Raw genomic sequence first — 26955 nt, 5'->3', positions numbered from 1 at the left:
GAACACAGCTAGGGAAAGAATGGACTGAGAGAGAGGGGGAAGTCTCAAACTGTATGTGACTTAAGTACATGACATGTGCCCTGCCCTGCTGAATCATGGGTTGCCCTCTGTCGGTCCCCATCAGGCTTTCTTTCAACTCTCTCCACCTCTTTCTTCTATCTCTCCGTCAGTCCTCCGTGCCCTTCAGGCGCTGCTTACTAAAACTCTCCTTATCACTTACCAGAACTACACAAACTCTCTTTTGACATGTCCTGCCTCTCTCATTCTCCTCACTCCTGCCTCCGTCTTCATTTCATTGCTTTTGGGAACAGTTTACTCTTCCCTACCTCCTCCCTTTCTTACTCATTCATCCTTGCAAAGCCTGTCGGTGAGCCACCCTCCTCTCTGTCTCTCTCCTTCCTTCCTCCTGGTTTCCAAAAGCCCCAGAGGCATCAGTGATTCACTGGCTGACCTTCCTCTGCTACATCTGAAGTCTGGCTGGCTCAATTTCTCCTTTACATTTCTGCAGTTGGCGTCTAGTCAATCCTATAGACTGCTTTAAAAATGTGATCAAGTCCTTAAACTATCACAAAATTATTGGGTTTGTTGTGTTGTCATGGTATGTCATGATAAAGCTCATCAGTGCTATAAAGTTAAGTTTATTTAAAGCAACATTATAAGCGCGCAAATTCAGTTTTCATTTGAATTCTCTGTGATGTAAAATTGTAAAATTTTGTGATGTGTAATAATGATGAATTACAGAGCAATTAGAGAGCTGAAATTTACATGGTGACTAATGGGCATAAAATATCATATCAAAATTAAATTAATCTCTTTGACAGATCATTTTCATTACCCTGGAAGCTGATGAAATGAGAGCTAAATTTAAAGTTCCCCGCAACATGCCTCTGATGTGGGAACACATGGAGCTGAGACGTGTCCTCACGACTTCAAGTTTAGTTTCTGAAGTTGTATTTGGACAAACCTGGAAACCTCAGGAAGAAGTGTTCAGTCAAGGTTATTGTTTTAATAATTACCTTTAACTTGACACCACAGAGGATAAGGGCATTTGATCTTCCTACTTTACGTCGATCATTGTATGCCCTTCCCGCTGAGCCAGCCGACAGATCCTCCAGCTTGAATAAAGTTTGCAAACAGAATTGTGTTCAACCATGTATGAGCAGAAAATGGTAGATGCTGGATGGTGAGTCAGACTTGAGTAAAAAGATATCAAACTCTTTTTTGTTTTGACTTTCAACAGTCAAACAGAGAGTAATCCATCCTAGAAGAGACAGGAAGATCAAATTCTTTTGTACCTACAGGAGCCTCAATAGACCCAAATGCAACGCATCCACATTGCATTATGCTTTCTGAATAACGGACCCAAGCTGTGCTCTATCTCCAAAGCTGGAAAAACTCTCGCTTTTATTCTATTGCTGTTTAACTGGGGCTGTTACTCCTTCCACCTACACTTTTGCCTGCAGCTGAACGCAACAAGCTCACACCTGTTTTATGGACATTTTTCAAAGCCATTCTGAGGAGAAATTATGGAAAAGCACAAGCTAAAGTAGAAGTAGACGAGGCATGTTGAGGAAAAGTGGGCCCATCAAAAAGATAAATCACATCACCTCGCAAAATAACACCAGGAACACACTGAGCATTGCAAGTTGATGATGCATAACAGTAAAAGATAAAAATATAAAAAGGGTACGAGGTGTTACGGAACGAAAAAGGTGAATAGAAAGCCCTCACAGATGTAATGTGTGTGTGTGTGTGAGTGCGCATTTGTGTAGGTTTTCGCCCGAGGGCCAGAGAGGAAGATGTGTTCTCAGTGATGCGACCCTGATGATGATTGACAGCTCCCTGTAGGCGTTCCCACGTTGACTCACAAGTTGTTCTCCCTGTTCTCCCTACATGGATTATAAACAGCAGCTTTAACAGATTGGACCAGTTACTCAGAGTCTAAATAATATTAAATCCCATCTCAACATGAAAGTGTTAAAAGTGTTGGATTTTTAACCACTCTTATTTGACATTGAAAATGTGTTTTGTACTGTAGATTGTAAATAACTTTTCACCCCGCTTTCATAACAGTCATATTTATGAATACACTTCAGGCCCATTTAACTTGAAGGCTCCCGAAAACATCACTAATGTAAAATGTGTCCTTGTGCAGCGCCAAAAGGCTCAGACAATTAATTTGCGAGTGAAAATGATTTCAACCCAATAACTCAGAGCCAGTTAAAAGTAGTCTCGTATGGTTAGACCTCTCTGTCTCATTTTGTGTCACTTTGCTTTAATGCTGTGCGGCGAGCGGGAAATAATGTGAGGGAGGTTACTGTCAAATGGAGGTGAAGTCTGCATTTTCTTTAGCTAAACGCAAAAAAACACAGAGTGGTGAGTTATCGTTTGTGTGCACATGCTGATGTCTAATGGACTGAACACCCACCTGGCTCACAGAGGATGAATGGTCATAATGCAAGGATGTGGGTAGTTGAGGTTGTAATGTAATGTAAAATAAAATAAAAAAATCTCATCAGGCTTTTTACATTATTAACAGAAGCTTGTAAAAATGTGAAGTTTCCAGCTTAATTCAAATAAAGTGCAGTCAAGTTAATCCTTTTTGTCCTTTTAGTTGGATTTTGTTTTCTCTGTATATTTTTGTGAATGTAAATGTGAGCACAGGGGAGTGTGAGACGCATTTGCATCCATGGATGATAATTTGGGCAAGTGTGATGATGATGATGCGAAGAATTGTGTGGTTAACACTGGATCTGTGAAGCTGTATTGAACTGTAGTTAATCTCTATCTTAATACACTGATGAAGTGAGGTTTTCCACACTAAAGAAGGAGCAGAATCACTGACAGACTGAGAGGAGGGAACATGGAGAATTTGAAAACGAGGCAGTGGAGAGAGGGTTATAGAGAAAGCAATTAGGATACGAGCTGAATGGAAATAAGGACGTCATTCTGCACTGCAAAGCAAAAGTAACAAACAAAACCCAACTTATTTCTGTTTCTATTGGAATTTGTGTTTGTGTGCTTTCAAAAAAATCTCAAATTTAGTTACACTTTTTACTTCCATGTACCGAAGGTGCAGTTAAGTTTATGCCCGGTTTGGATCTGTCAGTTAAATCAGCTTGTTATGTCTCACCAACTGTTCTGCATTCTGCACTTTGCTTTGCAAACTGGTATTTTCTATGTTGCTGCACACCATGTTATTTTATCGTGGGAAGGGTGATAGATAGTTAGAGTATTCTGTTAATCTTAGAAGGACATTGTACCATTACACCAGGCAAAGATAATGTGCAAAATACAATAAAATACTTTGCATTTACAAAACTTATCAGCAATATCTTAAATAGTTTTTCTTACTGCACATACATACACATGTGTGATGAATATAGCCGAAGTAGGGCAAAACTTAAATGCAACCAACCTCACTCCAAAGTTGTCTGAATCCGGCGCTTGGGCAGTGACTTGTGGTGTCAGACACTAACAAAAAAGCTGTCCTTTCACGCTGGCACGATATGCAGCCGGTCGCTGTTACACTTGGGAAATGTAGCGGGACATGAATGAAAGTTAAGGCGACAAAAGTCTGAGCAGGGAAGTTGGGAGCGTCAGTGGATGCGCCCAGCAACACAGACTTTCACCCGGGAGAGCGGTGTTTGTGTCCCATAAGATACTAAAGCCAAACCTAACCATGTGCGTTAGTTGTTAAAGGCAAAAACACACTAATGTGAGTAGTGTGCTTATTTTAAAAGAGACTGTACTGTATGTAAACGGTAAATTTCCTGTGAAAATGGAAGTGTATTATGAAAGGAGACAATGCATGTAACAGGCAGAACTTGACATGGCGTCCCAGAACATCAAAAACCAATGTACCCAGGGTACCTTTCACATCGTATCTGGACGTAGAAAGTCTATGACCAAATGCTGATACCTGACGAGGTCGGAGTGAGAATGTGTTGGTGCAACATATAGGGTGCCATGGTGGTGCAGTGGTTAGCACAGCAGCCTCACAGCACGAGGGTTCTGGGTTCAAATCAGCTGGTCAGGGACCTTCTGTGTGGAGTTTGTGTCTTTCTCCCCTTTTGTGCCTCTCACCCAATGACAGCTGGGATAGACTCCAGATCTTCTGCGACCCTGTACCAGGGTAGTGGTTTCAGAAAATGAATTAATATTCTATAAAATTTCAGTGCAGTTATGGATCAGATAAAAAGAGGATTTATTTTATTTATTTAACCTTTATTTAACCAGGCAAGTCATTAAGAACAAATTCTTATTTACAATGGCGGCCTGGCAAAAGGCAAGAGCCTCTTGAGGAGAAGGGGACAGGGATTAGAGGGGTATCAAAAGATGAAAAAAAAAAAAAAACAGCAACACATACAACGTGCACCACATAGAAGACAAACAGCATAAAGTGGCTAACAGAGAGCAGTATCACACAGCATAGCAACAGATAAAATGTGCATGAGTCCAGAGTGAGAGTGTCTGCACCAGTCTTCAGTCTGTTAGGGGGGAAGTGACAGACTTCACCTCCTGACCCTCCTGTCCTGACTCTGAGAGGACTGGTTGTACAAGACGATGACAGCTGGCAGGAAGGACCCCCTGTAGAGATCCATGTCACAGCAGAGCTGGATCAGTCTCTTACTGAAAGTGCTCTGCTGTTTGGCCAAGAGGTCATAAAGAGGATGTGAGGTGTTTTCCATGATGCCCAACAGTTTGTGCAGCGTCCTCTTTCTCCACCACCACCTCTAATGGCTCCACGGTGGTTCCCACAACACAACTGGCCCTTCTGATGAGTTTGTGCAGTTTGTTTTGGTCGCTGGCTCTGATCCCGCTGTCCGAGAACATTGCAGCAAATAAAATTGTACTTGAAACAACAGACTGATAAACGATCTGCACCATGTTGCTGTACACACTAAAGGACCTGAGTTTCCTCAGGAAGTAGACCCTGCTCTGCTCTGTCTCTGTTCTGTAAACAGCTTCAGGGTTATATTTCTGGTTCCAGTCTGTTGTCAAAGTTTAGTCCAAGATACTTGTAAAATTATTATTTTTATTGATTTGTTTATTTATTCCCAGTTCAGTTGGTTGTTTTAAGATGGAAACCAGTCAGTTAAAAACAGTGAATAAATGGGATACTGCCAGAACCTTAAACCACTGTGCACAGGTTTTTAATGTGATCTTATTTTTACTCAGATGGCTTGGTAATTTTTTAATTACGTGATCTTGCATAAAACACTCAACCCTGACACCTTAAAAGCTGAGCATGGTTAAAATATGAGTAGATAATTGGTTATTTACATTAGTACCTTGTTAATGCACAGATACATTGTTGGAGTCTAGTATTTACTCTCCGTTTAGCTCCTCCTTATAGAAAGAGATCTGTGTCTTTAGCTGCTCTGCTCCTCTTTCTTCGCCTGCTAACTTTTTCCGTCCTCTTTTTGGTGCTGGGTAGGTTGCTTACAGTTATCAGAATTTGTTTGCAGAAAACAGCTTCCTGCAGCAACTGGAAATGATGTTGATGAAAGCGCTGAGACTAAACTGTACAGTGAACGTGTCACAAACACAAACCAGGCAACTGAAGAGACTAAAAAGCTTTGAGGAACTGCAGAGTTGGTGATAATTCTCCCAATTCCATTACGTTAATAAGAAAAAGTTGGTTAGCGGAGCTTTAAAGCTTATTTTCCTTCTCTCTCTGCCACTTCCACCAGCCTGCAAAATGAAAATGACTCCTGAGTGTGTTAGTAGTTTTTTTTTTGGTGGTGGTGTTGTTCATTCCTGTGTTTACTGTGAGTGGGTTTTTAGGTAGTAGAGTAAGCTGTAACTTGATCCTCCTCCCCGGGCCTGTTGTTTGGACCACTCTGATTTATGGATGCAGAGCAGACAGCTTCAGATGAAAGAGTTTCTGTCAGGTCAGAAGATACAGATACCTTGTTGCCATAGCAACTGCTGCGGGCAAAAACAAAAAAGACGAGGGATACAAGGGAGAGAAAACAAATGATGAAACGGGTCAGCGGCAGATGACATTCAAATCCAACAATGACTGAGACCGGCATTCAGCAAATAGATTGTTTGGGGATTTTTAAACACATATTTCTGCTCTGCACACATACACACACACACACACGTTAATCTGTCAGGCTGTAGCGTGCTACAGGATGCTCCTTTCAGTTCACAGACATGTGACCTGAACAAAATATAGGAAAGCAATTTGAAAAACAATGAAACCACTTGTGCACCGTATAATTTTCTTGGCTGCTGACAATGGTAAGTTTCAGGAGCATTTTGCATGTTGATGTTATTTCTGTTGAAAATGTTTGTAAAACAACAAAAGTAATGAGGGTGAATGTAAGTATATTGCAAACCTCCAGGCAGCAGTTATTGCAGTTTTTTCAGCAGGATGAGATAAACATTTTAAATATGTTGTTTTGCCTCTCACCACATAAACGCATTAGCATATTCTGACTACTAAATACAAATACTGCTCTGATAATAACAATAATGCTTGTTGTTACATTGTCATTTACTTCAATGCACTAAAGCAAGCTATGATCCCACTGGATGTGCACACACACCTGCAGTATCTCGTAAACAACAAAATATTGTGTAACACAGAGCAAGAGTGAGCCAAAGTGAGAAACCGTGGCTCACTGTTGCATCACATGATTGTGTGACTTATCCATATTGAATTTCATCAAAGCTGAACAGTGGACAATGCAGGGCGATCATTTAGTTTCCCTCCGCTCCTTCAGATCTGCCATCTGTCAAAATATCAATTTATTTCCCACTCTCCAAAGAGTGCTGAGCACTAATTGGAAATAGCATGCAGTGCATTCTCTGTTCTGCACACATGGAGAGGGAAGCTATCAAACAGGCTGAGATGTGAGCATGATGCAATCACCCCCTCATGCCCATCTGTAGAATAATTCATTTTTTTATCTGACGGACAGATGTAGAAGAGATGATTATGTGTGTTTGTGTGTATGGCAGTGCACAAACATTATCTGTGCTAAACAGGGTGACACAAAAATTTGCATTGAGAAACATCTTTTAAGTGCAGCCCACAAAAAAAGGAATTGACTGACTGGACTGAGAATGATGATGCAGATCAACAGATTCCATCATTGCAGTTCATTCCTCCCATGCAAATAAAATGCCAGATGTGTCACTACAGGTGCATCTCAAGTCTCTTAATGGTCATTTCCTCGCTTCTCTATCCCCGCTTAAACAGGAAGTCATTCTGGTGCGCCATTTGAAAGACCACCTCAAAGCTCCTATTTCTGCTCTGATGAGCAAGGATCGAGGAGAGAGGAGAGAGGAGGGATCTCTGAGGACCAATGAGCAAGGACACATGAGAGCAGCCTTCACAAAAGTCTTTTATTGGCCGTCACGACCCCATATTGTATTGATTGGACGCTGCAGCACATCGGATTGATCTGATACATCACAACATACAGGAGTGTCATACTGTAGTGAAGACAGATAGGAGAATAACTCAAGTTTGATATTTTATTTGTTTTCTGATTCACCATCTAGTTAAAAAACAGCTGTGCAAATTGTTTGAACAACAAAAGACAGAAAACTTTCTTAATTTAATAGAGATTTTTCTTTTTGTGATCTGTTATATTTCTCATTAACTTTTATTATAGTGACAGTTGAAGTCAGAGAGTCTGTCTGTCAGCAAGAAACACTTTAGATTTCCAATCAGTCACATGTGAAGCTGATCACTCCTGAGCTTCGGGTTCAATTTTTCCTGCAACATTTCACCTAAAAAATAATTTCTAGTGTTTAGAAGACACTGTAATCATATTCTGGGTCATTGTATCATGAATTCATAATCAGAATATCAATAAATACAAGTGCAAATAATCAATAAATAATCTAAATGTATTGTGTGCCTCTGATACAGAAAGCAGGTTGTTATTGATGTGCAGGTGCCTTAAACACTGCTGCTCTGCCAGTGATGATTGTGTGTCTTTATATCATATATTATATACTTTCCTCTCTCCTCTCATGGTTTCCTTCCATCTCTCCATGTATCCTTAGTGGGAGAGACTAAGATGCATGGAAAAGACACAAGAGAGGGACATGTGGATGCAATTTAAGCGACCTAAAATGCATCCTATGTCAACTGCTCAGTTACCAAACCCACCTCAGGACTCTGCCATTCCTCACTTGTCCTCTAGTCACCACTGTTGAGGCACAGCCACTAAAGGCAGTGGGTTAAGTCATTCGCTCCCATCACACTGTACTTGGTGCTACTTCCTGTCACCAGCCTTTTATAATCTTCTCATAGAAGACTCAGATATCACAAGAGACTGAAGACAAAGTTGTTTCTAGTTTACTCTTTATATGGTGCATTTTGTGTTTTTGCAAACCACTGATATGTTATATTTGTACATTTCATACATATGATGTACTTCACATTGCATGTATATGAGCTGAGTTTGTCATCAAGAGGAGGAGGTGATGGTGGATGCTGTGACACTTAGGTGAGACGGCTCTGTAGCTGCAGACAGCAGCAGATGATTGTTTGAGACCAACAGAAGTGGATGTTTTTGAATAGCAGTTTATCCTGCTCTGTTTGTAGCAACCAAACCATGTATTTTAAGCCCAAACATGATGCTTTCCCTGACCTTAACCAAGTGTTGTTTGTGCTAAAACCAAGCCACACCTTAACCTCAACACTTTGTCAGTAATTTTGGCGTCAGATACTGACAAACTGAGGCACCTTTCACGGCGGTATCATATGTACCAGGCAGCAGCTATTCCTGACGCCGCCAGCAACAACCATACCACTGGTTTGTCAGTGGACGTAGGCATCAAAGCACCGAGACACTGTTAGTAGCAGAATGATCTGCACCAGGCGACGACTACTTCTGATGCCGCCGCCTACTACCGTAGAATAAGGAGTGAGAAAGTCCACACAGGGCAGGAGTGGAGGTGGCTTTTACCCACGAGCCTCCTATCCATTTTCGTGTGAAGCCAAAAGTCAGTGGAGTTTTTCTTAAAAACAATGTATTGTGATGTGTAGCATGCTAAAGTAGCAACATATATTACATGACGTATGTCACGTTTAATAAGAACCGTACTCATTTCAAGCCAAACCATGATGTTGTCTTCTACACCTAACCATGTGCTTTTATTGCCCAGACCTAAGGAAATAAATGTGAAAACAAAGTGTTTCAACTACGTTTTAAGTTTATTTAGAAAAAGACAACATACTGTATATGTAACAAGCAGAAACTACATTTCCTGTGAAAACAGAAACGCTACCGTCATATTTTGACATTTAGGACAGACATGTTTTAAGTGTGGATGAGAACACGGCTACGTATAAAACATACAAATACAACATGTCAGTAGTTTGAAAAGTGCCAACATTTATTCTGGTGACCAATGGGCTGTAGTTTTCAAAATGTCCTGCTGATTTATTCTGAGTGGATGACACAAGACTTGGGTTGTGTTTTAGGAAGAGAGCTTTATTTGTGGCAGATTTTATTAAATGATGAGTTGAAGACAGCATGCACACCTGCTTATTTAGTGGTGCAGGGAATCAGGTCCCAAAGATAAGTTGATAAATTGAGATTCAGACACTTCTTCACCCTTGCATTAATCTATTTAAAAAAGGTTGACATTTCACTCTCAATTAATAGGTACCAATGCTCTTCGTTTTTGGTGTGATGTAAATTAAAAAAGCAGCTTATTTCACATATCAGCTGGGCACTTGAATGTATGACACAAATGAAAGACAAAAGTAAGTAAGTTAAAAGTACAGTGACTAACAGAATGTCATGAGGCGAGCACAAAGCCTTGCAGCACACCACATGTAATTAATCATGTTAAAGCATGATAACCAGCAATGGAGGCTGACATTTTCCTGATTGATGGATAAGATATTAATTAGCAGTAGCATTGGTATTCCCACAGATACCAGCCTCAATCTGTCAATTAAAATGACTAATCAATTGTGTTGATGAGTGTGGTTCAGTCAGACAGCATTAGTATTAATCATCCTCTGATGAAAGCAGACTGAAAGCACTAACCCTGAAACCCCTCATTTAGAGTTTTCTGTTTTTATACAAATGCTGCCATCTCTTCCTTTATTTCACTTTCACCCTTTTCGTTGCTTCAATACAATATGGGTGCATCTGAAATATTTTTTAACACAGCAGCAAGGCCCCAACCGAGGCCACAGCCTTTACAAGAGAAGAATAGACACCCAGCTGGCTGTGATAACCACATCCATGTTTCAGTCAGGAATAAAAGATCGTTTCTGCATGCGCTCTTTTTTATTGTGTAGGTGTATCTCATGGCCTTTCCTCATGCTACAATTGACATAACTTAATCATCTGTCAGGATTTAACTAGATTAACCAGGCTTGATAACTCAGATAAATCCAAACTAATTGAAAGAATAAATCACAAGGGCTACTATTACATTTAATGATGCATTATGTTACACCATCACCACTAGTTTCATATCATATATTCATGACAAAATATGATATATACAGTAGCGTTCTCAATGAGTATGGTCTGTAAATCAGCGGGGTGTATGTCCCGGTGGAGGTCAGCTAATCTGTCTTCCACTGTGAGGCTCACTCCAGAGGTGGAAGAAGGCAGGAAGCACACACACACATAAACACACATATCCAGCCTAGCCTATCGTCACCGCCATGTGTGGGTCCACAGGGAGGGGAAGTAGGGCGACACGCTACAGACTCCCCGCCACCCACACCTGCCTCCGCTTCAGGCTGCAGACACACAATCACACACATACACACACACCGAGTAGGGAGTATCTACTTTCATATAAAATGCCACATTGGTTTGAGTTTCTTCATCTGAGTTCCTGGATGGCGTGCGGTTTATTTGCCACGAATAATGTAAATGAGAAGGATTAGACATTTCAAGGACATTTCAATGGGCTTTACAGTCCATTCATGTCAGGTTCAATGTCCACAAACAGCGGAGACATACAGCAGTTTCAGCAGCACTGCAATGAAGACACTCTATATGCGATACACTCTAATTTTGTCAACAGATTCAGCTGTTATAAAACACTGTCTTTAATCAGCCCAGTCACCAGAGGAAAATGTTGGCAGTGTGTGATTTTGCAAATGTCTTTTACATATCATATCAATGTTTTAATATGACGTAGCATATAAGGAGGTGGAGGGAAAGTGGATGGCGTGGCATCTGGGTGAGACGTCTGCCAAGATACAGACAACTGCAGACCACTATTTAAGACGAACAAACAACAAAGCTGGTTGTGTTTTAGCAACTTGTCATGTTTTTTTAGCAACCCCTTACTGTTTTCCACCCAGGATTGTGCCATGAAAAGAGCATACTTTAAGCCAAATCATAATCTTCTCCTGGTGGAAATGGGTCAGGGCTAGGGTGATGGTTTGCAGCATTGTTAAAACATAATGGTTCAGTGTTTCCGCTGCACAATAACATGAAAATATTATGTGTTTGTGGTTTGCAGAAACATACAATGCCAACATTTTTGCTGGTGAATGGGTCGCTTTAATAGCTTATTAGGGTTAACCAAAGGCTTTATTGTGTTTGAATAAGAAACCTGAAAATAGCCAGTGTATTTTTAATAAGTACATTTATCTACAACTGTCTAATTTTAGTGCCTGTACTGAGTATTTCCATTTTATTCTACTATACTTCAAAGTAAAGAATCTCCTCCTCTTCCAGCTATGAAATTCAAATGCTGCTTACATGTAAATGCATCTGCAATAATAATAATCCCAAAATAAGATTTATAAAACTTAACCTTATTCCATTCTGTTGGAGAGTTTCACATATATTCTCAATGCATTCTAGTTCTTGATTGCAGCTCCTTTGACATGATGTTTACACAAAAAGATATATATTTAAATGCAGGTCTGTGTTTTTGTGATTGCACCATTCCATCAAATGGAAATATTCTCAGTGTCTCATTCCCCAAAATTCAACCTGAAATATTCGGCATCTCTGAAAACTTAGAGAGCTCCTCTTGCATCTCAAAATAAAGTTCTAGGGGCTATGCTTTTGAATACCGGGCTTTTATTTGTGTATCTTTGCATTGTACTTAAGTAAAAACTCTGAATACATCCTCCACCGCTGCACAAAGTGAAGTCTTCAATCTTAGAGGAAATATTTGTGGTATGAATTCAAAATTGAACCCAGGTTATCAGAGGCTGCTGCTGATACCTGTCTCTCACCTCAACAATATTACTCAGATGTCTAGAATCCTCATTATGCGCCTCTCTCTAGTAAACCTTTTTTGATGTGAAAACAACATCCATTTTTATGAAAATGTATCTCCCAATTTTGGACAGTTTCCAGCCTGTTTTGGATTCAGATGTGGCGTCTCCAGTGGTATCTGTCGGCCCACCAAATGATTCAAAGGCCATCAGTTTCCACAGAGCGTATTTAACATATGACACTTGGTGGGCCCTTCCATCTAAAGTGGTTTACAGTAGCAGGAGTGCATACATCTTGTGTATGGGTGGCCCCAGTGGGAACTGAAGCTCATATCCTGACAGTGCTGGTGCTGATATATGCTCTACCCACCAAGCTACACAGAAAATGAAATCCCTAACCTTGGCAGCTTTAGTGCTGGGCTCTACTCATTGAGCTCCATGGGAAATTGAGTTTCTAACCCTGGCAGTAGCAGCGCTTATAGCTCTACCCAAAGGGCTGCAAAACTGCAAAAATTTCAAAGGACAGATCATACTGTCATTTTCCTTTTGGCTCTGTAGATACCAATGGGGTCACCAAGGCTAAAAATACATATGGAAAACATATGTATGTATATATATCGTAACTTAGTTGTGATTAGTTGTGATCCACATTTTTTATGCATAATACCTTTTATTTAGAGCATAGCATCAAATTCATATTTTTGATATATCCCATAACAATTGACCTTTAGCTGGTCCAACAAGCTGTTGGAGTAAGCCTGGAGCCCACACTGTAACTAACTACACTCCCTGAAGAATCATATTTTTGGAAAAATGAAAGAGTGATTCCAGAGAGAAGCAGACAGAGGGGTCTACAGTCTGTGTTTGAAGGATATATCCAGGATGTCAAACTGACTCAGCAGCAACAACAGGTTAAAAAGACAAAGATAGTTAGAAGCTAAAGCCGAACTATAGGCTACAGATCACAGTGTAAAAGTGAACCACCACATCACTGCTGATCGCCACACAAGACAATGAATATAAAGGGAAACTTTGCTGATATTGAACCAGCTGTGTGGCATCACAGTGTGTGCACATGAACGGTGTTTGGCCTTACCAGCACCTGGACCTCCGTCACCAGAGGTCCAGGTGCTGGTTACGTTCACACAGCTGGTTGAATATGAGCAAAGTTTCCCTGCTTCCCTTCACTGGTTCCTGTACAGCAGGGTCGCCCTTTGTTTCACTGTTATAATCATTAAAAAGCAAAAGCAGCATGTGTATACATTCAGCAGGCTATATCTTCAGTAGCTAGCTAGCTAACCCTACACTTTTCAGGGTTTGATTTTGGAACAGGGAAGAAACGTATATCTTTTTCCAACCTCTCAGGTAACGAGTATCATTAATACACGACGTGCCCCAGGCACAACATTTAGCTCCAAATCCACAAAACCAGCCTGAAAATGAAGGAAATCTGAAACGACTGCATTAGAGTCAATGGAGCAGAGCTGTGTTGTTGTCGGACCCTGGTCTGAGCCGACCTGATGCTGCATTATGATTGGCCAGTCTGCATCCAGGGGCGGGACTTGGTGATGGGTCTGTTTTCAAAGTTGTTTAAGTTTTATTTTTAGTGAGTGAGGTTTAAATTTTGGGGGAAAACTTAACAAAATAATATAGCCTCAAGGCCCAGTTGTGAGCCTCTTAATGGACTTTAAATCATATGTTATGGGGGGGAATGATGTTGATTAAGATTTTGGTTTCCAGGGATGGTTTTGCTGTAATCAAAAAAACCCTGCCTTGATTTAGTCTACACTTGGGTCTTCTTTATCACACAAACTGCATGACATTTATCCTCACACAAATAAGTACAAATTTCTTGTGAGATCAGAATGTTTTCTGTCTTGTGATATTTTTACTCTCTTGGTTTTCTTGGTGTTCTTTGTATACTGTTGCATTATTCATTTTGTTTAATTATTCTGAGAAATGTTATGATTTGTAACCTTTGCATTTAACCCAACAAAAGACGTCCCTTCATTCGCTGCGTCTCTCATCCAGTGTCTTGTACACTGTTATAAATACACAGCATTGTTGACTTTCTTTGACAGCTATAGTCAAACTGTCAGTGGCTGACAATTATTTGTCAAAACCTGAATTTAGATTTTCCAAAAGCTTTCATGTGGGAGTAAAGTTTATCTTGTTCATCTCCTCCTGTCCTACAGCGAAGGCGTTTTTGAAGGGAGAAATCAAGAAGGCAGTGGAGAGAGGTCTCTGGGTCATTGGTAAAGTGAAAAATGATCCGCTTACATCCAGGCTAACATTGCCCGATAAGATTGGGGGCAGATTGGACAGAGCTTTTCGCATTAGAAAGACTGGCTCACCCACTCTAAGATGTAGGGCAGGGCCACTCAGGAGATAAAGTCACTGTCACTGTGGTAAAAGCCAGCGGTGACACCACAGACATCAGCACTTCCTCTAGATTATTTTCTTACAGTCGGTGAGAGTTATATTGCCAGTCCTGCGGAGCCCAGGGAAGCGTCTGTGAGCCAAGTCACTGTGGTGATGATTAGGCTTTAAAACCACAACTCTTCATAAGTTTTAACTTTAATTGAGCTGATTGTTTTAAGCTGCGGTTTGTTTTTGTTTTTCAGTAAAGCCAGATGAGGACACAAGTCATAAACTAGTGTAACCATATAACCACAGTAAATAAATCGTGGAAAATTAAATATAATATGAACAATATAATAAAACAAGTTTTGCATTAATCAAATTGCACTATAATGGTCAATTTTGCACGTGCTAGATGTTTCTCCTCTCTCAAATCAGCAGAAACCTCACAGCTGCACTCTACCCCTATAAATGCTTGGCTGGAAAATTGCTGCAGAAATGTAATTGTGGCTTCAGTGTCAAAATGTGAGCCGTTTATGAAACCAACATGACCTTCGACCTCTTGTTTCCCTGATATGTTTTACTCTGCAGAACGCACGCAAGCTCTCACATTTATGCTGTTCAGGCATCAGGGATACACACACCAGTGTGTTGTTTGCTCAGCTTTTTGTCTGTGTGTCTGTGTGTGCACATACTTCTTTGACGGTGGGGACCGCAAACAACATAACACAAATCTGAGTTGCATTATGGGGGTTAATGTTGGCACCAGGTTTTGACAGCTGTTGAAGCTTGCCTGGAGCACTGGTTCCCAACTTGGGGGTCCGGACCCCCACTACAGGTCACTAAAGCTTTGCGAGGCTTGCACAGCTTTCTTGATTTTTAAGAGGTGTTAAAAAAAAAAAAAAAAAAAAGTTATATATACAGTAGAATTTTATCATAGGCTTACATTGCAACAGGCTCATAATAACATTACCTGGCAATCAGTGGTGTAGTGGAGGGTATACTCAGGTATACGGGGTATGCCCACTTCTTTTTCTATCCAGTTACAGTATACCATCCTATCAGCTAAAGCCATTGTAATACATAGGAGAGTATGCCCACTTCCTCATCGGTAACCTACCTATCTACCTAGTAGTACACCCACCTCATCAATTATCACTACACCACTGCTGGCGATGCTAATAAGCGTAACCAGAGTAACTATCTCCTGCCTGCCTGCTCACAGTGAGAGAGGAGAGGTAGCGATGACACTGAGTTACTCTGAGCAGCCGGCAAGTTGCTAAAAGGGTGTGAACAGTCTGAGTTCAAAGCATTTTTCTCACCTGCAGTTTCTCAACGCCTCTCTTGTGTTTTGTATCGTCCATTTTGGCACAGTTTTTGTTGCAGTTGCTGTTTAATGAAAGCACTCAGCCCAAAGGGGGAGGGGTTTAAAGATGTGATTGGCCCAGCCCAGTGTCAATTAAGAAAATATAGCAATGGGCCAGACTACCTGTAATACTGGCAGGTCAGACAAAAAATAATAATGATAATAATAAAAATAAAAAGGGGGATAAAAGACAGTTGTGTCAGCCCACTGGGAAACTCCCCAATGTGCCAGATGGCCGATCCACCACTGGCCTTGTCCTGCATTAGAAAAGTGTGCAATTAAAACAACCAAAGAGCCAATAGACCAATGGCTAAGCATCAGAGAGAAGGAGACACTGAATTTGTCCAAAAAAAAACCCTATAAAGTATGTAAGATTGAGATAACATATAAGATAACATTTAAAAAAAAAAAAAAAATACTACTGACAGAGAATTGTACAAAAAGTTCTTAAAAAATCAGGAAAGCTCATCTGTGATGTAATAATCACAGGAAATAATCCCTGTTCAGTTTGATTGTGCAGTTTATCAGTTGTTCTTTACGGTTATTGATATGCATTGAATAAAATATAAAATAGCCATAAAATATGTAGTCAGGGGTCATCAGTTTATGCAATGATAGAAAGGGGATCCCTTAGGAGAATATGATGGGAACCACTGGCCTAAAGGGCTTTCTGACACAAAGGATTTCTTGGTGAAGGTTAGGAAACAAATCATAGTTTGGGTTAAAATGAACAAATCTCGAGGGAAAGCCCTCGAGGCAAACGTCTCCCATGTGCGTTATGACAAGGAAGATAAAGGTGTGGAATAAAACAGGAGCACAGGTTGAGTTCCTTTTCTTCTTAAACTGTCTGACAATATCATAATGTCTGATCTGTGCAGTTTTTCTGTGGTTAATGTTAAACAAAAAATGTTAGGTATTCAGTGCAAATCCCAGCTAATGTGTTTCATCAGGACTGCATGTGTGTGTGTGTGTGTGTGTGTGTGTGTGTGTGTGTGTGTGTGTGTGTGTGTGTGTGTGTGTGTGGTTTGATCAGATTTGACTGACAGTGACCGCACACCATGAGCAAACGACCCTACAACTGTCATCAGATTTTTCCTCAAATGTTGCCAATACTTGTTTTGCGCATGGGAGTACATGACGTCAACTTGAAATCTCGATTGGAATAATTCCATCGCTCATATTACAAAGCTGGATGTTCAGGGCCGTAAAGGTTACATTCAGGTGGGGTTAGGGAATGCAATATTGTTACACAGGGTCCTCACAAATACAGTAGAGCAAGCATCCATGTGTGTGTTTGTGTCATTCCCTGTAACACTACTAACATGTGCCTTCTGACTCCATGTGACAACAGACAAAATACTGATACAGCAGCTCACATGAAAGAACAACATGTCAGTGATGATCCGGCTATACGCTGTGACACAATGCTAACGCACACTATTGTTAATAATAACTTTATTTTCTCTCTTTCTCCCTCCCCTCCCCTCCCCTCCTCTACCTCCCCCTCTCCTCCCTGCTGCCTGAAACAACAGATCACTTGGGCATCGAGTTTATGGGTAAGGAAGCTTTTCTTGTCTTGCATCCGCATGAGTCACGACCGTAAACATCGCACTGCTTCATATTAGATCAACATTATGCTGTGTGATTGCTTACATACAGCACATGCATCGTTCATGACACCCAGCAAATGGCACATGTGCCTAATCACATACAGCATCATTAAATCATTTGACATGCAAACAACAACGCTGTGATGAATACAAATGGCGTCTATATGAATGCTCACATATTCACAACCACCAGCCTCTCTCTGTGAACACATTGTACAGTATTTCTTTGAAATATTAGACGTAATCTTTATCTCTCTCAACTCTCTCGACACATATGTGATTATATATCATTATTTTCTGCACCATCACTATCTTTATGCGTCCTCTTTCTCTTCCTCTTCCTCTCTTTCTTTCTCTCACAATTGCTTATGAAGTGTCCCTTCAGAATTCCAATGTGCTGCAGTCTCCTTGGAAACAGTGAGAACAGAGAGGCGGGCGGAGTACAGTGAGGGAGTTTTTATGATGTTGGCTCTGTTACCAAATGCGCTCCTCATTAGTGCGTGTGTGTGTATGTGTGCACATGCATGGCACATGCTCAAAAAGTGTGTTTCTGAAGTCCTTACGTATGTGAGTTAGACAAGATTCTTCCAGCGATTGTGTGTCGAGTGTTTGTGTGTTTCCAATGCACATGCCTGCGAAGCTGTGCAGGTTGGATGCCAGCGGCTCCTCCTCGTCACTGCCAAGCTCCCCTCTCCTGTTCTTGGCTCTCCTCGCAGGCTCGATGTCGGGTATCACAGCTGAGGAGCGCTAGTTAACGACATGGAAGCTTGTTGTTAACTAGAGCCCCTCACTCTCTCTGTTGGTATAATTTGGGCCCTTTCCACACAGACAGGTTGGAAAAGCAATGGATCATCGAGGAAAATGGCCTCCCCCTGGTTTGAAATCACTGGGTCTTTGTTCTCAAAGTGAAATTTCACAGAGACAAGCAGAGCCGTGCTTCTTTTTCTGCGGCACGACCACTGCATTAGCAGTCGAACGAACTAAAGCTTTTTTTTTCAGGGAACTTGCTGAGACTATGCAAACTTGGCAGTGACAGATGATCTTTTCCACAGAGCTATCTTGCAGGTTTTCCCATTTATATTCAGCGAGAGGTTTTATGCCTCTGCAACATTGTTCAGGCTGCCACATTTTCTTTGCCTAGCTAACATCTCTAGTCCTGCCAATGTCTTCCCCAGCATTGTGTTAAGCGGTGCACAGATAAGCACCTCCCACACTCAACCCTGGTTGTCAATGTCTGTGGCTTTGGAAGCTGTTTCTCCTGAGAAGAAAATAGTATAAGGCTTACGATCCACTGAAACAATATACGAGACAGTTAAGTAAATACATACTGCACAATGTGGGTTACTTGTGAAGAAAAAATGTTTGAAGAATAAAACTTGGATTTAAACATCTTAAATCATCTTTCCTGCATCATCTTGTTTCTGTTTATAGCAACACATGCCATATCATGTTCTGGGAGGACCCTTGTCTCCTACAGATGGACATGATTTCACTCAGAGACACTTGTGTCAAGGATCTGACCATTTATAGCAAACGATTAGTTAGATAGATTTGGCTCTGATCAGATAAGGCTTCACTAGACGAGGGAATCAAAGCTGCAACAAGGTTCCTGCTGGGAGGACAAATCCCCCTTTAATAAACACATCAGTAGTAAAGTAGTAAAGTCCACCATCTACGCCTGTGTGAATACTAGTCAGCTGGTAGCCAATCAACTGATAAATGAGCCGCTGATGATGAGGCATAAATGAAGTCGTTATTTCCGCAAATCAAGCACGACATCAGTGTTCTGCTTGAATCAAGCAGTGCTCATTTTTTGGTTTTGATTTTAGCTTTGATGGGATAATTCTGGTTTGTGGGAGTGATTTTTAATAGCTTTGGCCAATAGGTGATATTTCTAAGGAGAAGTTATTTGGAAGAGAAAAGTGGCGTGGCAACATTGTAATCCAAACTTTATGTTGTGAGCACCAATCACAGTTTATAAACCAGCTTTTTTGTTCATTTGTGATCTATCATACTTGTTGCTGTGAGCTCACAGTTGACTGACCGCTTATTTTCTTGTCCAGTCTGTTGCAAGGTCAATGTATTCCCAGGTCTCTTAGCAAGTAATTTAGTGAGTATTCATAACCGATGATGATTACTAAATCTAAATAAATAAGACCCAAGTTGAAACAAGGTGCAGTTGTCTTTTAAAACATTGGCCGCATAAACCCATATCAGTTTTATTTAGTTCAGGCCTCTGCATTAGTTTGGATCCATCAGTGTGTATGTCTGTTATAGCATTTGATTTTGCTACTAAACCTAATCAGTTAATCTAGTTGTTATGCAGTTGTTGGTCCCATGTAATCTGAACAACAACATTATAAATACATATTGTATCCAGTCAGTGGCCACTTCATTAGGTACACCTGTACAGTCTAATGCAATCCAGTATAACAGCCCTACTATCACATCTCTCCTTACAAAACCTCATAATGTTTAGTTTTTGCTGCCAAGTTGCCGGACGTAAATGTTGGCATTGTACGTTTATGCAAATCTTTTTGTGTGGTCCGGGGATTTTTCTCATAGATGATATTTTGATTGATAGCATTGAAACTACAGGTGTTACTAACTGCATTAATGTCAACATTTCATTTAGGTGTACCAGTAAACCATCCATGTACACCTGGGCTATTGCATGAGAACAGCAAATGGAACGCATCCATTTTTAAAATACGTGTTATTATGAGTTATTGGGCACTATTAGGTATTGCATTAATTAGTCAGTTAGTGGAATGATTGTTAAATCATTTGCTGCTCTGCTGTTGCTTCAGTCTTTAAAGGGGTATTTAGTGTTGCACTAAAGTTAAGACAATCAAAAGAGACAGATCTTTAAAAGAATGGTCAAAATTGTCAGCCCAGTCACCACAAGAAAATGTTGGCAATGTTTCTGCAAACCATGACTATGTTAAGTTTGCATGTTTCATACGTATCATATCAACGTAAAGTGACGTAATATTTAAGCTGACTTTGTCATCTAAAGGTGGACAGGATGCTGGATGGCATGACACCTAGGCGAGACGCCTGCTGCCACTGTTTGAGATCAACAAAGAACCAAACTGTTTTTTTTCCTGGCAACTCGTCACTGCATTTCCAGCAGCTTTTTAGGCACCAAACACAGGTGTTTTTTAGCGACCCATCACTGCGTTTCCAGTTGGGATTGTGCCACCACAACTGGGTATTTTAAGCCAAAACATGATCTTTTCCCAACCAGAACTACATGGTTTTGTTCCAGGCTAACCCCAAGTTAACCACAGTGTTGTTAAAATATAAAGTTTCAATGTATCCGCTGCATATTTACGTACAAATGTAACCTTGCAGAAACATATAATGCCAACATTTACTGGCCTCCGGTAACTGATGAAGGTATCTTAAATGAGTACCGATATTAATTTAGAAATGAATCATTTGTTTGAGCGATAAGCAGGAAAGATTAGACTAATAGGGAGATAATAGACTGTATCATTAAACACTGTGTAATATAACGTTAGCATACGTTACGTGTGCTGACATTAGCAAGCTAGCAGCGTGACATTTAATCATTATGGGCAGGCTACGTGACTAAAAACAACAACGACACGTGTTTGTGTTTTGTTTTAGGTATTCAAAAATATTTTATTGATCGCCTGGCCTCTGATGACCAGAAAAACGGCAATTACAGGTCTCTGATTGAGGGTCAAAATTACCTGAGCATCGGATGGGTTGGGCAAATTTTACACCGCCTTTCAGACGACCATCACATCATATTGAAGGCGCTCAATATTGATCGCCTTCAATATGATGTGATGGTCACGTAGCCTGTCCATAATGATAAAATGTCACGCTGCTAGCTTGCTAACGTCAGCACACGTAACGTATGCTAACGTTATATTACACACTGTTTAATGATACAGTCTATTATCTCCCTATTAGGCTAATCTTTCCTGCTTATCGCTCAAACAAATGATTAATTTCTAAATTAATATCGGTACTCAATTAAGATACCTTCATCAGTTAACGTTACCGGAGGCCACTGTCTAACATCATCAATCCAGCTATTCATTATGCTGTCATTGTAGAGACTCAGTTCACAATAACAGCATAATGAATTGATGACTGACACATATCACCGCAGCAATGGCGTCGCCGCAAGATGGCGGCATACACAAATCGCTCGCCGAATTTGTCTATAATGTCATCTTATACAATACAGAACCAGCACTAACTATAGCCTCAATGCTAAAACATATAATTTACCACTATGACATCAACAAAAACCGAACCTTATAAGCATCACCAAAGCAGACTTTATGCCAGTCTTTAAAGACTTGAAGACTGTTAAATTGTAAAAAAGACAAAAAGGATGACACCAAGAATGATAACTATAACTATAACACTGTGAGCGTCCTCACTGATGAACAATAATGCTTTGTTAACAGCGGTGCCAAGCACACACTGCACACTCCAGCCATGGCAACAGCTAAGGAAAATTGATCGTGTCAGTTCTTCTATCAAATCACTCTAACCCCAGTAAAATTGTTCGTCACTGTCGTTATGGTTGTGGAGTGGGCTCTGCTATCCACTTTAAATTTTTAAAACAATATATTTATAGTTATTGTTATTGTTATTGGCAGCCCTTAATACTGAGTGCAGATACTAAGACGTGCTCTGAGTGCATTTATACAGTATAATCCCACAGCAGTTACTTTCCACAGACACCCATAACCCTATGCATGATTAATAGAGAGTGAACCGCCCCCCTCCCACTGAGTCAGTTTCTGAGGTTAAAATTAGAAAAGAAGTGTGTGAAGTTGAGATCTCTCCACCCAGGCCATCACCCACCCAAGGCTTAATAAAACAGAGAATATATTCAAGACTTCTTGGAACCTGCCCTCCTCCTCGTACATTTATTATATTGCTTGGCAAAAAGGGGAGAAAATTTCACTGTATCTAGTCAGTCAGTCATGTGGGCATCAATATTTCCTTTCCATCAGAGATCACTGAGCTCTGACTGCAAGACGTTCCACCTGGTTGTAAATCAATGTTAGAGCAAAGTGTTACAGGGAGCTATTTTTGGGGTGGAATGGATTTTAAGTCGTGTTGATTTTCAATTTCAACCCAGAGGGGTTAAGTTGTGTTTGCTGGAAGGAGGCATTTTGACGAACTAGAGCGAAGATGAATGGAGCGAGGTGGACACATCTGTGTTTGTGTTTTCTTTAAGACACATATAAAGTGCATCTCAACAGCAGGGATAGTGAAGTAATAGTGGAAAAGTTTTCATTTCACTCTGCTCGACTTTGACAAGTTAGGGACTGAAACACATCCTGACTGCAAAATATTAGGCCTGCTCTGCTCAATGTCAAAGAAGAGAGAGGAGATGAGTAACAGGGGGGAAGAAAGACAGGCAGACGTAATGCAGAGCGAGAAGCAGCAATCACTTTGGTGTCTTTCCTTGAAATCACTTTTCAATCAAACAGCATCACAATTTCTGTGTTTTTATTTTTCTGAAATTTTATGTCAATGAGGATTGAATTCCTGAAGGTGCAGCTTCGCTCCTCTCAAATGTAGTGGTAGTGCTGCTGCCCAAAATATAAAATGCAGTACTTTCTGCTCACACAGGTGAAGAGTAACAAGTGTAAGTCAGTAGTTACTTGTGCACCAATTTTGGTGAAATTTTAATAACCCGAAAAAAAGAGTTTAGCATTTCTAGTAGTTTTACAGTTTTTGGTTAAATATGAGTGATGAATATCATAATGTTAACGTTGTTGCCATTGATAAAAAGATTCTTGTGCCTCTATTGGGTCTTTAAGAAACTGCCTAGAGTATTTGTTTAAAGTGGAGTTGCATTGCTATGCTCACTGATGGTTTTATTAGGTATGTCATAATAACAGGCTCCTTTTATTTTTTCCTTTAGTAGAAATACACACAGTTATTTAACAAGGCACGCTGTTGGAGGTTGTTTCACTTTACCAAAATCCAAAACCACATCAGTCCAACATACAGCAATATACAGAGCAATGCAAGAATGGAATTCACTTCCAAATCATATCACACAAAGAAATAATATATGTGGAGTATGGTGTGTTATTTAGTGAATTATGTTCTGTAGTGTGAATGTATGTTTTGTATTGTCGCTATGTAACTATGGAGACCCCAGGAAGAAAAGCTGCTGCAATGCACACGCTAACGCATATCTTAATAAACAAACAAACAAACAGCACTGTACAATGTCAACGTACCCTCATATAACAGTGTGTGATATCCAACGACAATGCACACCCAACACAACAGTTCATATTATATCCTACAAATTAGCACTTCACGAATGACGTCACGTCCTTAACGTAAAGTTACGAAATTAAGGTAAAGATGGAGGTTAAGTTTAAGCAAATAAAGTTACTGAGGTCAGGTTTAGGAAACAAAACATGTTGAGAACGAACCTTAAAATGACTCAACACTTAATCAACCTTCACGTGACCTGTTCACCGCCCCAGCCTGCCTACTTGCAGGGACCATTTGGGACCACTTCTTAACTCCCATCAGGGCGTTAGTCATGTGATTGCAGCCTTCCAAAATATGTAATGCACGAATTACTGGCTCATGATCACTTGGGTTAGGCATGAATTTAGGTGCATTACTTTACGTAGGAAAATGTACAAATAGTCCAGCCTGAGAATTTTCGTAATGAAGTGATGAAGATATAGAACACACACTGGGACTTATAACTGTGATACTGCCATGGCCAAAACTATGACAGGGTCTTTCAAGCTCCACTTGTTAGAAAGGTCCTTACATTACAGTAAGAAGGAGGTGCTTGCACAGTCCAGTGGTCATGACAACAAAGGCTTGATACCCCCTTTGTGCTTCAGTGACCTGAGATGACCCCTGAGCAGGCCAAGCAGAAGCACTGTGAACAGGCTTCCACTGGAAGAGAGAATGTGTAGGAAGGAAGGAGAGAAAGAAAGAAAGATATATACCAGCAAAAACAATAGCCCCAGTCGCTTAAATATATTCAGTATGTAAATGGGCCAATAGAGCCATCCGAGTAATAGAGGAAAGGACCGTGAACAGCCAAGAGAGCATGCTTACTGTAGCACGGCAGACCTGCATAAATACAGGTTTTATCCACCATCAGCAGTCTGCGCGCCGGCACATGAAAAGGCTAATGCTCAGGGCTGCGAGGCAATCATTGGAGAATCCCATGCCTCTCTGTCTGCGTCCTCTGATCTCTCCTCGCACTTGTTATGTGATTCCCCTCGTTCATACCTTCCCGTCAATATCAGCTGCTCTTGGCACAGAGACGATATGCAGAGCAGAACCTGTATCAGACCCCATGTTTCGAAACCACACTGGGTTTCCCGTAGCCCAGTCTGGGTATTTTTGGGGACGATCACGATGTATAATTTACTTAAATATTATTGTCCATGGCAGCCAAATCCAGCCATCATGCCCGTGAAACAATCCCTGCTGGCTGAGTACAGTATAAAGACGGTGACACAGTAGACGAAGAAAGGTAAAGCTTGAGAAAATCATTATCCAGTGTAAGACAAACATGGTGAGATATTGAATCCTTCAGAATAATGTGGTTCAATAAATAATACGAAATAAGACGGCAGGTGTGCATAACAGAATGTAAATAACTACAATCTGAAACTTTCCATTTCCCTGCAGAAAAATGTTAGACCATGACGCTGGGCCTAAAACTGAAACTCATTTGTGCTGGATGAAATGAGAGTTTGGAGGGTCTGTAACAGCTACAAATTAGTAATTACTAACTGTATTAATTGCACATGTAATCATGAGTCCTTAAGCTTGTGGAAATTAACTTTACTTTTTCATTTTCACTATGTTTTTCTGTAGCTTTCATTTTCAAGCAGCACTGAGCTGCACTCAGGTTCATGATATTTGATCTCTCTGGAGGCTGCAAATCTTCACAGAACTTGAAACCTTATTGATCTGAAATCACATTATGCTTAGCTGTGATTAAGGTTCTAACTATCAATAGAGTGTATGCCTCTGTGATGGTTTATTTGTGTAGCAGTCGGCCAAAACCGACCTTTAAACTCCTTTACCATCAGTCATCCGAATTCTGCTGCGATGTCAGCCTTGAACCAATTCCAATGTGCTGCCACTAAACATTAAATTTTACTGCCCTCAAACTAGAAGCCACGGTTTAATTCATAATTGTACAAATGCAACACGATTTAATAAACCTTAACCTAATATCTGCAACAGACCTTGACAGTGTCAGTGCCTGCCAGCAGTCTGACTCGTCCATATGTCCAAAACAATAGATAAAAATCCTTGAATGACTCACAAACCTGGCACAGCTGAATAAGGCTATGAAATAACATATCCTAATAATGGCTGGATGGAGAATGAATAATTATTTTTGAGATTTCTCGATGCGCAAGACATTATTTCTTCTTTTTTGGATGGTTTTCAAGAGTGTCAAACCCAATTGAACTGTTAGACTGTGAGCCAAAAAGTGAGGGTTGAGATCACAAACTGATGTCAGTGATGGTTTAGTGTGTTTCGGAGCTCTGCCACGTGCATTTTTGTGTCCTTTATTTCTGTTTATATGTCATGTACCCCACCATGCAGACTTAAGCCCTCTCACCAGGGCTCAGAGTCAACGTGCCTGAGAGACATGCTGTCAAAATGCCACCTCAGCCTGTCGCCAGACTTTAGTCACCTCTGTTTTTGTATTCATGTGAGTATCTGTGTCTGTGCTGTCACCGACTATCTGAATGTGCTGTGATTTTTGTGTGCCTAATGGGGTCAGTTCACCCAAAATTACATAAAACTTTTTTTGTCTTTGTGGTATCCGGCTATGAAGAAAGTTTAATGTTGTTTTTTTTTCTTTTTTCTTTTTTTTCTTTTTTTTGCCTATTTGAGATATCTCCCAGGTAGCCAAAATGACCTGGCCCAGCATTGGTCCAAACTCAGGGTGGGCTCTTTTGGTCCTTAAATAATATCACAATATTTCAGGGTATTTTTGCGATAACAATATTCTTGATGATATAACAAATTAATAAAAATAAATAAATAAATGTATTATTAATTTAAGAAAAAAGAATTTCAACAAAATAAGTGATATAGTTTTACAGTTTGCCTCCAAATATTCAGTAAAATCTCAACAAAAATGATCTCTGATTTCTTTAGTTTGTGAAGTGAGATTCAGATTCTGTATACAATATTAATAGTTCAACTAAAACAAATCTACCACAAATTACACATTTAAATAGCTCCCAAATACAAAAATGTCCCCTGGGATCTATATATATAAATCAACAGGTGATTTCCTTCTTTTAGTGAAACTAACCCATACCCATTGGTAGCTTTGTCACCTTCTACCTATGCCAATCCTCAATGCCTATGTGCAGTTTCACATAGATTGACCACGTCAGTGAGTAGAA

The 26955-nt window shown here is 40.3% G+C and overlaps 1 protein-coding gene across 1 annotated transcript in view; it reads left to right on the top strand.

The window, feature by feature from the left end:
- Positions 1 to 26955, top strand: part of LOC126407255 (pro-neuregulin-3, membrane-bound isoform) — a 521618-nt gene that overhangs the window by 448039 nt on the left and 46624 nt on the right. Inside the window, exon 4 of the mRNA XM_050072014.1 lies at positions 17444 to 17467. Coding sequence (XP_049927971.1) covers positions 17444 to 17467 — 24 coding nt within the window. The remainder of the gene's footprint in view (positions 1 to 17443; positions 17468 to 26955) is intronic.

The sequence above is a fragment of the Epinephelus moara genome, chromosome 19, assembly GCF_006386435.1.
Source record: "Epinephelus moara isolate mb chromosome 19, YSFRI_EMoa_1.0, whole genome shotgun sequence".
Taxonomy (NCBI): Eukaryota; Metazoa; Chordata; class Actinopteri; order Perciformes; family Serranidae; genus Epinephelus; species Epinephelus moara.
The sequence above is the reverse complement of the archived record's forward strand: the minus strand, read 5'-3'. Positions and strand labels throughout refer to the sequence as shown.